The sequence below is a fragment of the Schistocerca cancellata genome, chromosome 3, assembly GCF_023864275.1.
Source record: "Schistocerca cancellata isolate TAMUIC-IGC-003103 chromosome 3, iqSchCanc2.1, whole genome shotgun sequence".
NCBI lineage: Eukaryota > Metazoa > Arthropoda > Insecta > Orthoptera > Acrididae > Schistocerca > Schistocerca cancellata.
In genome coordinates this window covers 446,573,258-446,588,232 of record NC_064628.1, presented here as the reverse complement: position 1 = coordinate 446,588,232, position 14,975 = coordinate 446,573,258, and the positions used below count along the sequence as shown (strand labels likewise).

The 14,975-nt window shown below is 38.0% G+C and overlaps 1 protein-coding gene across 1 annotated transcript in view; it reads right to left on the bottom strand.

The window, feature by feature from the left end:
* Positions 1-8,769: 8,769 nt before the first annotated feature.
* The window catches only part of LOC126175203 (PAN2-PAN3 deadenylation complex catalytic subunit PAN2), a 319,055-nt gene continuing 312,849 nt past the window's right edge, over positions 8,770-14,975 (bottom strand). Inside the window, exon 21 of the mRNA XM_049921812.1 lies at positions 8,770-10,140. Coding sequence (XP_049777769.1) covers positions 9,923-10,140 — 218 coding nt within the window. The 3' untranslated portion in view covers positions 8,770-9,922. The remainder of the gene's footprint in view (positions 10,141-14,975) is intronic.

Genomic DNA, 14,975 nt, shown 5'->3' with positions numbered 1-14,975 from the left:
CAACCACTGCTTCCCTTTCATGTCCCTCGACTCTTATAACTGCCATCTGGTTTCTGTACAAATTGTAAATAGCCTTTCGCTCCCTGTATTTTACCCCTGCCACCTTTAGAATTTGAAAGAGAGTATTCCAGTCAACATTGTCAAAAGCTTTCTCTAAGTCTACAAATGCTAGAAACGTAGGTTTGCCTTTCCTTAATCTTTCTTCTAAGATAAGTCGTAAGGTCAGTGTTGCCTCACGTGTTCCAGTATTTCTACGGACCCAAACTGATCTTCGCCGAGGTCAGCTTCTACTAGTTTTTCCATTCGTCTGTAAAGAATTCGTGTTAGTATTTTGCAGCTGTGGCTTATTAAACTGATTGTTCGGTAATTTTCACATCTGTCAACACCTGCTTTCTTTGGGATTGGAATTATTATATTCTTCTTGAAGTCTGAGGGTATTTCGCCTGTTTCATACATCTTGCTCACCATATGGTAGAGTTTTGTCAGGACTGGCTCTCCCAAGGCCGTCAGTAGTTCCAATGGAATGTTGTCTACTCCGGGGGCCTTGTTTCGACTCAGGTCTTTCAGTGCTCTGTCAAACTCTTCACGCAGTATCGTATCTCCCATTTCATCTTCATCTACATCCTGTTCCATTTCCATAATATTGTCCTCAAGTACATCGCCCTTGTATAGACCCTCTATATACTCCTTCCACCTTTCTGCTTTCCTTTCTTTGCTTAGAACTGGGTTTCCGTCTGAGCTCTTGATGTTCATACAAGTGATTCTCTTATCTCCAAAGGTCTCTTTAATTTTCCTGTAGGCAGTATCTATCTTACCCCTAGTGAGATAAGCCTCTACGTCCTTACATTTGTCCTCTAGCCATCCCTACTTAGCCATTTTGCACTTCCTGTCGATCTCATTTTTGAGACGTTTGTATTCCTTTTTGCCTGCTTCATTTACTGCATTTTTATATTTTCTCCTTTCATCAATTAAGTTTAATATTTCTTCTGTTACCCAAGGATTTCTAAGAGCCCTGGTCTTTTTACCTACTTGATCCTCTGCTGCCTTCACTACTTCATCCCTCAAAGCTACCCATTCTTCTTCTACTGTATTTCTTTCCCCCATTCCTGTCAATTGTTCCCTTATGCTCTCCCTAAAACTCTGTACAACCTCTGGTTCTTTCAGTTTATCCAGGTCCCATCTCCTTAAATTCCCACCTTTTTGCAGTTTCTTCAGTTATTACTACAGGTCATAACCAATAGATTGTGGTCAGAGTCCACATCTGCCCCTGGAAATGTCTTACAATTTAGAACCTGGTTCCTAAATCTCTGTCTTACCATTATATAATCTATCTGATACCTTTTAGTATCTCCAGGGTTCTTCCATGTATACAACCTTTTATCATGATTCTTAAACCAAGTGTTAGCTATAATTAAGTTGTGCTCTGTGCAAAATTCTACCAGGCGGCTTCCTCTTTCATTTCTTAGCCCCAATCCATATTCACCTACTACGTTTCCTTCTCTCCCTTTTCCTACACTTGAATTCCTGTCACCCATGACTATTAAATTTTCGTCTCCCTTCACTATCTAAATAATTTCTTTTATATCATCATACATTTCTTCAATTTCTTCGTCATCTGCATAGCTAGTTGGCATATAAACTAGTACTACTGTAGTAAGCATGGGCTTCGTGTCTATCTTGGCCACAATAATGCGTTCACTATGCTGTTTGTAGCAGCTTACCAGCATTCCTATTCATTCTTAAACCTACTCCTGCATTACCCCTATTTGACTTTGTGTTTATAACCCTGTAGTCACCTGACCAGAAGTCTTGTTCCTCCTGCCACCGAACTTCACTAATTCCCACTATATCTAACTTTAACCTATCCATTTCCATTTTTAAATTTTCTAACCTACCTGCCCGATTAAGGGCTCTGACATTCCACGCTCCGATCCGTAGGACGCCAGTTTTCTTTCTTCTGATAACGACATCCTCTTGAGTAGTCCCCGCCCGGAGATTCAAATGGGGGACCATTTTACCTCCGGAATATTTTACCCAAGAGGACGCCATCATTTAAACATACAGTAAAGCTGCATGCCCTCGGGAAAAATTACGGCCGTAGTTTCCCCTTGCTTTCAGCCGTTCACAGTACCAGCACAGCAATGCCGTTTTGGTTATTGTTACAAGGCCAGATCAGTCAATCATCCAGACTGTTGCCCTTGCAACTACTGAAAAGGCTGCTGCCCCTCTTCAGGAACCACACGTTTGTCTGGCCTCTCAACAGATACCCCTCCGTTGTGGTTGTATCTACGGTACGGCCATCTGTATCGCTGAGGCACGCAAGCCTCCCCACCAACGGCAAGGTCCATGGTTCATGGGGGGTTCTAAGTGTCCTGCCAATAAAATGCAGTCTTTGGTTAGCCTTCCCCACAATATTTTCTATGTGTTCCTTCCAATTTAAGTTGTTCATAATTGTAATACCTAGGTATTTAGTTGAATTTACAGCGTTTAGATGAGACTGATTCATCGTGTAACCGAAGTTTAATGAGTTCCTTTTAGCACTCATATGGATGACCTCACACTTTTCGTTATTTAGGGTCAACTGCCACTTTTCGCACCATTCAGATATTTTTTATAAATCATTTTGCAGTTTGTTTTGATCTTCTGATGACTTCATTAGTCCATAAATGACAGCATCATCTGCAAACAACCAAAGATGGCTGCTCAGATTGTCTCCCAAATTGTTTATAAAGATAAGGAACAGCAAAGGGCCTATAACCGTGCCTTGGGGAACGCCAGAAATCACTTCTGTTTTATTCGATGACTTTCCATCAATTACTACGAGCTGTGACCTCTCTGACAGGAAATCACATAACTGAGATGATACTCCATAGGCACACAATTTCACTACAAGCCGCTGGTGTGGTACAGCGTTGAAAGCCTTCCGGAAATCCAGTAATATGGAATCGATATGAAATCCCTTGTCAATAGCACTCAACACTTCATGTGAATAAAGAGCTAGTTGTGTTTCACAGGAACCATGTTTTCTAAACCCATGTTGACAGTGTGTCAATAGACCGTTTTCTTTGAGGCAATTCATAGTGTTTGAACACAACATATGTTCTAAAATCCTGCTGCATATCGATGTTAACGATATGGGCCTGTAATTTAGTGGATTACTCCTACTACCTTTCCTGAATATTGGTGTGATCTGTGCAACTTTCCAGTCTTTGGGTATGGACCTTTTGTTGAGCGAATGGTTGTATATGATTTTTAAGTATGGAGCTAATCCATCAGCATACTCTGAAAGGAACCTAATTGGTATACAGTCTGGACCAGAAGACTTGCTTTTATAAAGTGATGTAAGCTGCTTCACTATTCTGAGGATATTTACTTCTACGTTACTCATGTTGGCAGCTGTTCTCGATTCTAATTCTGGAATATTTACTTCGTCTTCTTTTGTGAAGGCATTTCGGAAGGCTGTGTTTAGTAACTCTGCTTTAGCAGCACTGTCTTCGATAGTATCTCCATTGTTATTGCGCAGAGAAGGCATTGATTGTTTCTTGCCGCTAACATACTTCACATACGACCAGAATCTCTCTGTATTTTCTGGCAGATTTCGAGACATAGTTTCGTTGTGGAAACTGTTATAGGCATCTCGCATTGATTTTGAGCTTCTGTAAAAGATCTTCAATCTTGGGGATTTGGCATCTGTTCAAATTTGGCATGTTTGTTTCGTTGTTTCTGCAACAGTATTCTAACCCGCTTTGTGTACCAAGGAGGATCAACTCCATTGTTTGTTAATTTATTTGGTATAAATCTCTCAATTGCTGCTGATATTATTACTTTGAATTTAAGCCACATCTGGTCTACACTTATATTATTAATTTGGAATGAGTGGAGATTGTCTCGCAGGAAGGTGTCAAGTGAATTTTTATCTGCTTTTTTGAATAGATATATTTTTCGGTTATATTTCGAGGATTTGGGGATTACAATATGAATAAGAAGAAGCAGGAAGCTTTCATCTTCTAAGATCTCTGCACCAGATTCATTTTGAAAATAAAATTTATTCATTCATCCTGTACTTACATGAAAGAAAATGAGGCAGCTATACAGTAAATAATTTTGGTGAGAACCCAACCTAGTAATTTTACGTAGGTGGAATGTCATTCATATTGCGAGCACTTATTGTAGCTGTTTTTTGTGAAAAAACAACCCTTGCCTGACTGACATTAAGTGCTGACTAAAGTGTTTAGCAGAGGGCTCATAGAATTACTTCCAGACCGTTTCTCAATTGTTCCACTGTAAAACACCATGTGGGAAAAATGAACACCTAAATTTTTCCATGTGGGCACTGGCTTCTCTTATTTGATTACAATGGCCATTTCCCTCTATGTAGGGGCAAATCAACAAAAATTTTTCATACCCGGTGGAGAAAATGGGTGACTGAAATTTTGTGAAAATATATTGTCACAATGAAAATCACATTTCCTTTAATGACTGCCATACTCCAGAAGAGGACAGACAAGCATAGTATTGGCAGTCTCTCTAATACATTTTCTGCAACTTCTAAGTGTACTGCCTATAAAATGCAGTTTCAGTGCCCCCCCCCCCCCCCCCTCGGAGCTGTTTCATCAGTGTGCTTCGAAAGGAACCTATTTGGTACATAATCTGGATTGGAGGACTTGCCTTTATAAAGTGACTTTAGTTGCTTCATTACATCAGTTCCAAATTACTTATGTTGGCTGCTGTTCATGGTTTGAATTCTTGAATACTTACTGTACCTTCTTTGATGAAGAAATTTTGGAAAACTGTGTTAAGTAATTCTGCTTTAGATGCACTGTTGTTGGTAGCACTACTACTACCATTATTCAATGAAGGTATCAAACGTGTCTTTGCCACTGGTGTACTTTATTACTACTGGAATATCTTTGGATTTTCTGCTGAATTTTGAGACAGATTTCTGTTGTGGAAACTATTAAAAACATCTCACGCTGAAGTCCACACTAAGTTTTGAGCATTTGAAAACTACTGCCAGTCTCTGAAATTTTATTTTCTTTCAAATCTGGCATGTGCTTTTTGTTGCTTCTGCAACAGGGCCTTGATCTGATTCATCTTATTAATTTACTTGGTATAAGACCCAATTTCTGTTAACACTAGTTCTTTGAATTTAAGCCACATCTGGTTGACATTTACGTAACACAGAAGGAATGGAGAGTATCTCTTAGGAAGGCAAAAGAGGATTTTTATCCACTTTTTTGAATACCGTAGAAATCTTTTGCATTTATTTCTTATGCATTTGGATGGTATGGTACTGTATTCACTCTTGCTACAATTGCCTTGCCATCTCTTAATTCCTGTGTCTATCAAAACAGTCTTTATTTCTTAGGGTTTGTCACTAAGAGGTCTAGTATGCTATTGTGATCATTTTCACAATGTGTAGGCTTTTGTATTAATTTTTCACATTAAACTGGTATGAGTAATGGCTAAAATCTTGAGTGCCAGCTAGCAAAGATTAGGAAGCAATGGTGCCAACACTTGCAGCAATAAAGCAACATACTTGGGTCTTCACAGTCTGGCTTGTCTGTCATTAGATACAACCTGTCATATGGTGTTAAAGAACTAAAATGTCTAACTTCGAGATTTTAATCTAATCAGACATGAAAAGTTAACTGAGAGCATTATTTCAATATGTCCATAGACACAGTGGGTTGCTTCTGTAAATATACTGATCTGAAAATGGTCCAAGGATATTGAAACTAGCCATACTGGGAAAAAATGTGCAACTGGGGCTGAAAGATAAACAGTACATAATTTTTAAATAAATAAATAAAGTAATACATTTGCAGAATTCTCTTGTGACTAATATTTCTGCTATAGTTAATCAAGAACATTTTGCCCAAAAATATCTCTCCTTCCTGATCTATTTCTCTTCCACAACTTAAAAGTTCAAACAGTGACACATTGCTGTAGAATCAGTAGCTATTCATTATTTTATCTGAGATAGAAGTGTGTTGTTCACAGTGTTCATACATATCACTCGACAACTGCAGTAGCTCTCGCTGTATCACATTCACATCAGACCATTTCAACTTAAAAAATGCCAATTAAAAGAATGTAAAGAATGTCAGACCCCTTCAATCAATGATACTACGTATACAACTGTAACATTAGTTATCCTTTTGTTTATGGACCAGGTTCTGGCACAGATAATAACTCTATGGTTGTGCAATTTTCAATGTGGCTCAGTGTATAGCGTTTCCACTAACATCCTGAGCTGATCATTGGAGGACTCTGCTATCATGCTGGACAAAGTATAAGTTTCATCGCACAGGTCCAAGATGTTCTCCTAGTTGTTTCTGCCACCCTAAATCACACCATCTCTCACACCAGAGGAAACACATTTAGGGCAGTTATTAGCTTTATCAAACAGTTACTTTGGGTATCCTTAACAACTGTACTCACCATGCAACAGCATATTGTATTGTGTACAAATATTTCACTTATAGACAACAAACAAAATGAAATATTCTTTTGATCACCACAACTTCTTTCTTTTAACTACAAAAGTGTGAGTAATGAAAGTTTATAATAAGAAAACTAAAGAAAATGTTTAATTTTTATTGATCAATAATCTGTATTTCTTCTTATTTTTTTCCAAGTAATGACACTATGAGTTTGTGTATACATTAAGGACCATCTCACCTGGAGTGGCATCAGTTCTGTAGGCTAGCAAATTGCTTCAAGTGCTTGGGCTGTGCTGTATACGTGAGTGAGGTGTTGACAGCCTGGTGGGCCAGCCCTGTGTATCTGGGCCCTGGAGGCCACCCTTTACAATGCACCCTGGCATGACTGAGCCCACTCCCACTTCATGGGCAAGCCCACCTGAAGCAGGCTAGCAGAACACAATATATGCCTCTGAAAAGAGTTTAGCATTGGTAATATTTGGTAATGGGAACAACAGGGAAACTCAGAAATTTGTGAACAGATAGTTACAAGATCTGTGCCACCTGTACTAGAATAAGAAAACATGTTCTCTGTCAGGGCCTCTCACTGTGCAGGGAAAATCAGTAATATCCTTCCAAGTACCCTTTCCTCTCCTCACAAATTGCCACTATGCTACTCACCCAAATTAATTAACTTTCTTTTTACTTATGCCACTCTTGCTCCCACCATCCCTACTACATGGGTGACACCCTTGAGGAAGAGACAGGTACAAAACCTGTTTCATACAACTACCCACTACTTCCATTTCATGCACTGGCACTGGCACTTCTTACCCTATCAAAGATGTAAATTTACACATGTAAATTTAGCTATGTGGCACACTGCAATGGCTAGGCACAATTCTATGTGACAGTAATTATTAACGTCTACTTGCCAAGCTGTGAATTAAATGCTAGACCAGCTGGTTGTGAAGCACACTGTTCAGCACAATATGTTGACTTTATGGAAGCTTTACAAACTGCACCATCTGGTATCCCCTCTCCCTCATACAAGGAAACACCAAATTTGTTCGAATTTTGCAGCTGGTAACTGTTATTATTCCAGAATAAATAACTCGCTCTGCAGTGGTGTGCACACAGTTTTGAAATTTCATGGCAGATTTTAACTGCACTATGGATCATAACTCGAACTTGGAACCTCTTTAGGTAGCCAAGGAGCAAAGCAGGAATGAGGTTCTGGTGGAAATTACAAGTAAGGCTGTGAGAGGAAGTCATGAGATATGCCCAGGTAACTCATTTGGTAAGAGTGCTGCCTGCAAAAAACAAGATTCCGGGTTTGTGTCTCAGTCTGGCACACAGTTTTAATCTGCCAAGGAGTTTCCTCTAATATATTCTTTATTCCTGCAAACTACCTTCGCTAGTTGCTGTCCTCCACCAGACACTTCTGTTGACACCGTATTTCACCTTTTTCTCCTCATTCTAACTTCTCCAATGTCACTCTATTGACTTTTATTACCATTTAGTAATAAGGATTATATCATACATCATCCAACAGAGCACTTATCAGTTATTGTGAATGGCACAGGAGATATAAAGGGCAGTCAAATGAAAATGAAACAGATGGAAAAAAAGAAAGTAAACTTTATTATTTCAAAAGTAATTGACCTAAATTTTAATACATTAATCCATCTGTGAGACAAAACAGTCAATGTCTTCATAGAAAAATGTTTTCAGTTGCCTACGAGACCATGATTGTACTCAGGCAATCACCTCTTCACCCGAAGCAAATCGATGGTGTCTAATATCTTTCTTCAGGGCTCCAAAAATATGGAAATCACATGGAGAGAGATCAGCACTGTACGGAGGATGTGTATGGGCTTCCCAGAAAACTTTTGCGGTGTAGTCAAAACAATCTGCCAACAAAGTGCCAAGGCTGTTCCACTATGGTGCAAAAGTTTTGTAGGGAAGCCTTTACACATCCTGCATACAGTTCTGACATCTCTCCATGCAATTTCCATATTTTTGGAGCTCTGAGAAAAAGATTTTTGCTGCCATCAATGTGCTTCAGATGAAGAGGTGCTTGCCTTGGTACAATCATGGTTCTGTAGACAACCATAAACATTTTTTTATGAAGGCATGACCATATTTCTCATAATGGAATAACTGTATTAACAATTATGAAGACTATGTTTGAAATAATAAACGGTTGACTTACTTTTTTCCAAATTGTCTCATTTCCATTTGACTGCACCTTATATAATCATCTTTAAAAAAAATCGTCCAAAGCACTTGAAGCAGGATAGTTTTAGGTGCCTAGGAAAGTTAATAAAATGAAAACCTCATACAGATAATAAAAAAATAATTTATTGAGACTGCACAGAGAGGTGATCATAAGGAAGGATATGAATCTCATTTAAGAAACACAATTTTAAACAAGACTTGAGCAAATTTACACTACAATAAATGCATCAGTTATATGTACCATATCACAGGATCATATTAAATGCTTTACTCTACCATCACCAACCTGGCAGTAGCTACTGAGTATTCAAAATATTTGCATGTTTGATAAAAAATTTGTATCTTTGAACTTTGTTGTACCCAGAGAACATTACAAAATTATGTTTCTCAAGAAAATATATCTTTAGGAACAGCTTGGATACCAGATAATACTGACTCTGTACAAAGTTAAAATAAATATCCACTCAACTGGAGCATCCATTCCATGAGTCATTCTTCCAAAGTAAGTAATAACAATTAATGTTAACAGATGGAAAGAAAAATCACAGTGTTGAGTATGTAACAAAAGTACCAGTTGTAAAGCAATTAATACCTATCAGGTGTGTACTGCTCAACAACCTTAAAATGCGCCACAAAAATCAGATGTGTGATCACTAATCTGCTTCAAATAAAATAGTATAAAAATAATGTAAAATATCTTAGGTAACATACAAATAGAAAATGTTTGCATTAAAATTTCATAGTAAGTACATAGTTACAACGAGTAATATAAAATGACACATACATTCTTTCATTCTGATATCGTGCTGTTCCGCTAACATACAGGTATAACACCACTTTATCATGCTAATAACTGATTTAAAAATAAAAGTTAATTAAAAACATAATAAAATATGCTTAACTTATTTATATACTCTTCCAGCAGGTAAAATGGACAATTGTGTTTAAAATCCCAACACATGCAAATAAAATATGTTCATAAATCCCTGAAAGTAAAGTTTACATTAAAAACAATGTTACAGTAATTCTTGACAATTTCTTAATTTAAGGAGATATACATACAACAGTATGGTTTTCTCACTAAGTGATCCACTTCACAAAAAGATTCTTAACTTATTACCCTTTAAAACTCTCAAAAATAAATCTATATTAATCGACAGCAGTTTATACACAATTGGCAGTGCACTTTCACAGATTGCTTTTCACCCTGTGTGCATCACAACAATGCCAGTTTTTGAAGTATGGAGGAACTGCTCTCAGCCATGACTGGTCACACTGACTCCACTACTATTGCTGTCATTCAGTCCACAAGGAACTTGCCAGTGCAGGCGGTTGCCAGCATTGTACAGTTCCTCTAGTGCTGCACGTACAGCACTTGCACCCTTTGCTTCTAGATGGCAGTAGTGTTGGTACAAATGAAGAGCTGTGCGTGCATCCTCCACTGAATCATGTGTCTCCGACTGGATGTTTATGCCTGGAGACACACAGTGAACAAGAACGGTTTGGCCTCAATAAAAAATGAAGTGCCATTGTAGAGCAGTGGTGTTTAAATTGTGCTACATTTCATTAACAACTTAAAAAAATTTCTTTTGTTGTACAAATTTAGTTTTGAAATAACTGACTGATACATTAAATGACAGAACTATAAAATTATGAGACAGAACTTGTTGCCAGCACCTATGTTCAGCACATGATTCTTAGAGGGACCTACCTAAAAGATGGATACCTCTCATCCTGGGGTCTGAGTGACCTGATCCTTTTTAGCTTTCCCAAAACTATTCCTGTTTCCTCCCCAAGGAATAAACTAACAGATCCAAAAGCTAGGTTAATTTCTTGTACTTTTATGTGCCTGTATTAGCACTACTATGAATTTCATCTTCTGAAGGCAAGTAGTGCAATTGTAACTCACAATTTTATATTTTTCTTAAGTGAATTTGCCTTTCGATATATACTAAAACATAATGAATTGACAACAAAAAAAAGAGATCCACTATACATAATTTCTTACTTTATCTTTTTTTTAAATGAGTACAGTAATTACGAACTATTTACAAACACATTTATACCTACAGTACCGGCCTCCCTCTTCGGATAATACAGGGGTGGCAGCCCTTCACAGCGCTTCAGGTTTAGCAATCCTGCTCTATTCCATACATGTCCACCTTGCTATGCTCATGCACTAGTGCAGTGAGGTTCTTTCTTTGTATTCCTCTGTCTCCTTCTGCCAAAAGAGCTCTCATTTCTGCCAAATGACTGGACACAAATCTACTACAGTCACTAGCTAATGGGAGCAAAACAACAGCTTCATTCCAAGCTAGGCTTCTGTTGGCCTCACCTCGCTCTCAGTTCTCTTCATGGTGGTAACATCTGGGGTAGGCCCTGCACACAAAATGTGATGGTCACGCCACATGACTATGAATTTTGTATCTCCAACAGTGCAGTAGATGGTACTGAGCCATTCTTGGATGTTTATTGTAAAAGTATTTTAACTCACTCGCAGTGTCTTTACACCTTTAACCCAGCACAGGATACAAAGCACTGCATTGCTCTGCAGTGCACTCTCGCGCACCAGCAGATGCATGTGCCCACATAGGTACTAGCTGAGACTTGAGCTCCCATACATCATAGCCTGTATGCTTCATGTGAAGACATCACCCTATTTAATCTATCATCATTTTCAGTGTCTGTATTTTAAGATCCCATGAAATGTTTTATTTTTTCTTCACACCTCACAGTATCAGAAGATTGGTTGATAGCATCTTAGAAATCAGAAAACTGCTTCAGCTGTATGTAAATCCTTTTTATTGGACTCATGAGTGGTTTTGTGGCATTACAACCACATCTTCAGGTGAACCTCTAGATATAAACACGTAACCATTACCTTCTAGTATAAATGCATAACCTTATCATAGTTGTAATAGAAAGTACTAATGTATCTTACATCATAAGATGGTCAACACTAGGGCTATATGGTAGAGCCAACATTTTTTGTCGATTTAAAATGAAAATTAAGCTGCTAAGGAGGTGGTCAAAAATGAAAGCTGCAATGTGATGATCCAATCCTTAATTAATTGGCAAGACCTTTAACAAAGTGCTATGTGACAATCAACAAAACCCCGTGGACATTATGTAGTTATAAAGCAAATTAAAATAGGATAAACAGAAACAACTCACCAAAGGTTATAACCTGATGGTCTAACTATCAATAGTTCGAAATACAAATAGTAGAAACCGTTGATAGGTTCTATGCTGAATTTCCACTGTAGAACAACCATTATCTACAAACAAAATAACGGTGTTGACAGAAGGTAAGAACAGTAAAAACAATGAACCTAATTAAGGAAAATCACCACATCAGGAACTTGATCTCACGAGCTCCAGAGGACACCACCTCGAATGGTCTAATAGTGACAATCAGTAAGTGAGGATGTGTTGCAGCAAAAACATGGTTACAAAAATAATTGAGAAGAGAGAGCATGATGAGTGGAGGGGGAGGAGGCTAACACCTCTGAAAAGGTTGGCAAATGGATATGTATAAAAAATATGAAATCTATCTTTTTAGTATCTAGTAATGCCAGCAAAAGATGTGAACATAAAGAACATGCTACTTGCACAAAATGCAATGCCATGGGGATGTATTGCATTGCCTGTGATAACTGCCTGAACTGGTATACTGGACGGATGGATATAGGGTTTGACACCATGTTCAAGGAATACTTGCATGAACCAGTTTAAAATCTGCCTTGAGCACACATTTAGGTAAATAGGGGCGTTCTGTCACTAATTTAAAAATATTACACAGGAAAAATAAGGACCATATTCTCAATATACTTTAAGAAGTGGAGATCATGCGTTTACAAAACGCCTCCCCCAATATACAATTAATGGGCGATGTGAACTAGTGCATTTAGTTTAGTACTATCTCCCCCCCTCCCCCCCTTGCTCCTCATTCTTTCCCTTCTTGATTATTGTTTTAAAGTGTTTTTGCTGTCACGTATCTTGCGTACTGACCGTCACCCACTGCAACCTAGAATATTACTGCTGGACTTCCACCTGTTCATTTTTAGTGTACTTTTATTGCTTTTGTTATTGTTAGGGTTACACTGATTCATTAATTCTCTCATGTCATAATTTTTTTTTACTATTCTTATCCGTGTTGTTAATAATTGTAACGGAGTTGCCCAACCATCCTCGTTGAAATTAATCTGACCAATAATGAGCCACTTTGTGTTCACACCTCTTGCTGCAGTCAATTGCACATTCTTGCCTATAGTGCACATACTCAGCTTCTAAGTCAGCTGATAACTTTCACACCTTCAGTATGAGACCGTTCAAGGTGGCAACCTCTGGACCTCATGAGAGTGAGTTCCTGAATATTGAGAGTTTCCTCAAATGGGTTCATTGTTCTTACTGTTCCTTCCTACTGTCAACACTGTTATTTTGTTTCTAAGTACAGTGGAAATTCAGCATAGGATCTATCACTAGTTTCCACTATTCGTCTTTTGAACTGTTGACAGCTACACCATAAGATCACAGCTTTTTTGTGAGCTGTTTCTCTTTTATTCTACTTTAATTTGTTATTTAACTACATAATGTTCTCACGGTTTCATTGGTTGTCACACTTCATTTTATTGTAGGTCTTACCAATTAATTGGGGATTGGATCATTACATTGCAGCTTTAATTTTTAATGTACCATCTTCTTATGGTTTTTTTTTTTTTTTTTTCATTCTTAATCAACAACAAATGAATGGTCAACTTTCATTCAAGGGAGAATTCTACGGAAGTGTGGTTCATCTGTAAAGGACATGACATACAGGATGCTAGTGTGGCCCATTCTTGAGTACTGCTAGAGTGTTTGGATTCCAAGCCACGTCAGATCTAAGGAAACATTGAAGCAATTCAGAGGCCTGCAACAAGATTTGTTACTGGTAGGTTCAAACAACATGCAAGCATTTCGGATATACTTCAGGAACTCAAATGGGAATCCCTGGAGAGGAGGCAATCTTCTTTTTGAGGGACACTATTGAGAAAATTTAGAGAACCAGCATTTGAAGCTGACTACGGAACAATTATACTGCCTCCAACATATTTTACACATAAGGACCATGAAGATAACATATGAGAAATTAGGGCTCATATGGAAGCTACAGACAGCCTCCTTTCCTCTCGCTCTATTTGAGTGTAACAGGAAAGGAAATGACTAGTGGTGGTACAGGGTACCAACCACCAACTGCTGTACGGTGGATTGCAGAGTGTCTATGAAGATGTAGATGAAAAAGGATTTAAATACAGCTGAACCCGTTTTCTTATTTCCATTCCATTGGTTGATAGCTTGAGTTGCTCAGTTAGTGACTGTCTTGTGTCTGTCCATATTCATGTTGGACTGTGTGTAGTGTGCTTTTTTCTCGACAGAATGTTGCTGAGAATGCTACTCTGCCTCTTGGCATCACTCTTTTCTTCTGTATTCATCACTTTAGGAGGTAAAATTAAACTGCGCCTCGTGGTTTCAGAAACCACTAAACATTTTTAATTCTTGATATTATTTCAGTCCTTCTTGTAGTAATTTAGTTAATTCAATAAACCAGTTTGTTTTTGTCTTAAACCTCTTGTGAGTGTTACTCATTATGCCAGTGTCTAGTAATGTGCCTATTACCACACGCTCAATTTTACCTAAATCTATGTTGATTACTTGATTATGCTAGGTAGGGACCAATGTTCCTACACACATAGAAACATGTTGTTTCCACTACATAGAGTCATTGGGAGCAAGGAACTGAAAGTTTTCATGCAAGAAATGATGACTCTCCAAATGGAGGCCACATATTTTAAGTCTGTAATTCATTACAGCAAAGACTGCTTTTACTGGACTCAGAAAACACTTGTGCTTGAAGTTCAAGACTGCTGGTATGATATGGATCCTAAGAATGAAGATGACTTCCCCTTTAGCACACTAAGTGATGACGGTGGCTTCCATCAAATTCTGCTTTAATGATTCTACTGAAAGTTTCATCCCATTACACAGCCTGGATGCCTCCAAGTTCCACAGTAACATAACTGTAACCAACACTTTCAGACCAGTTTTATTAGATGTAACTATACAGTGTAGCAAGGTGTTAATAATTTTAATTGGTTAACGCATTGCTTGCTCCTCCTGAAAGACAGTGAAATGGACAAGAAAGATGTGGACAACCAGAAATATAGTTATTATCTTCATTTATCAAGGAGTTAACAGTATCTCAACCAGTGTTAGTTCTTAGCAATTTGAGAATGACCTACTTCACCAGTCAAGAGCACGATTACTTCACAA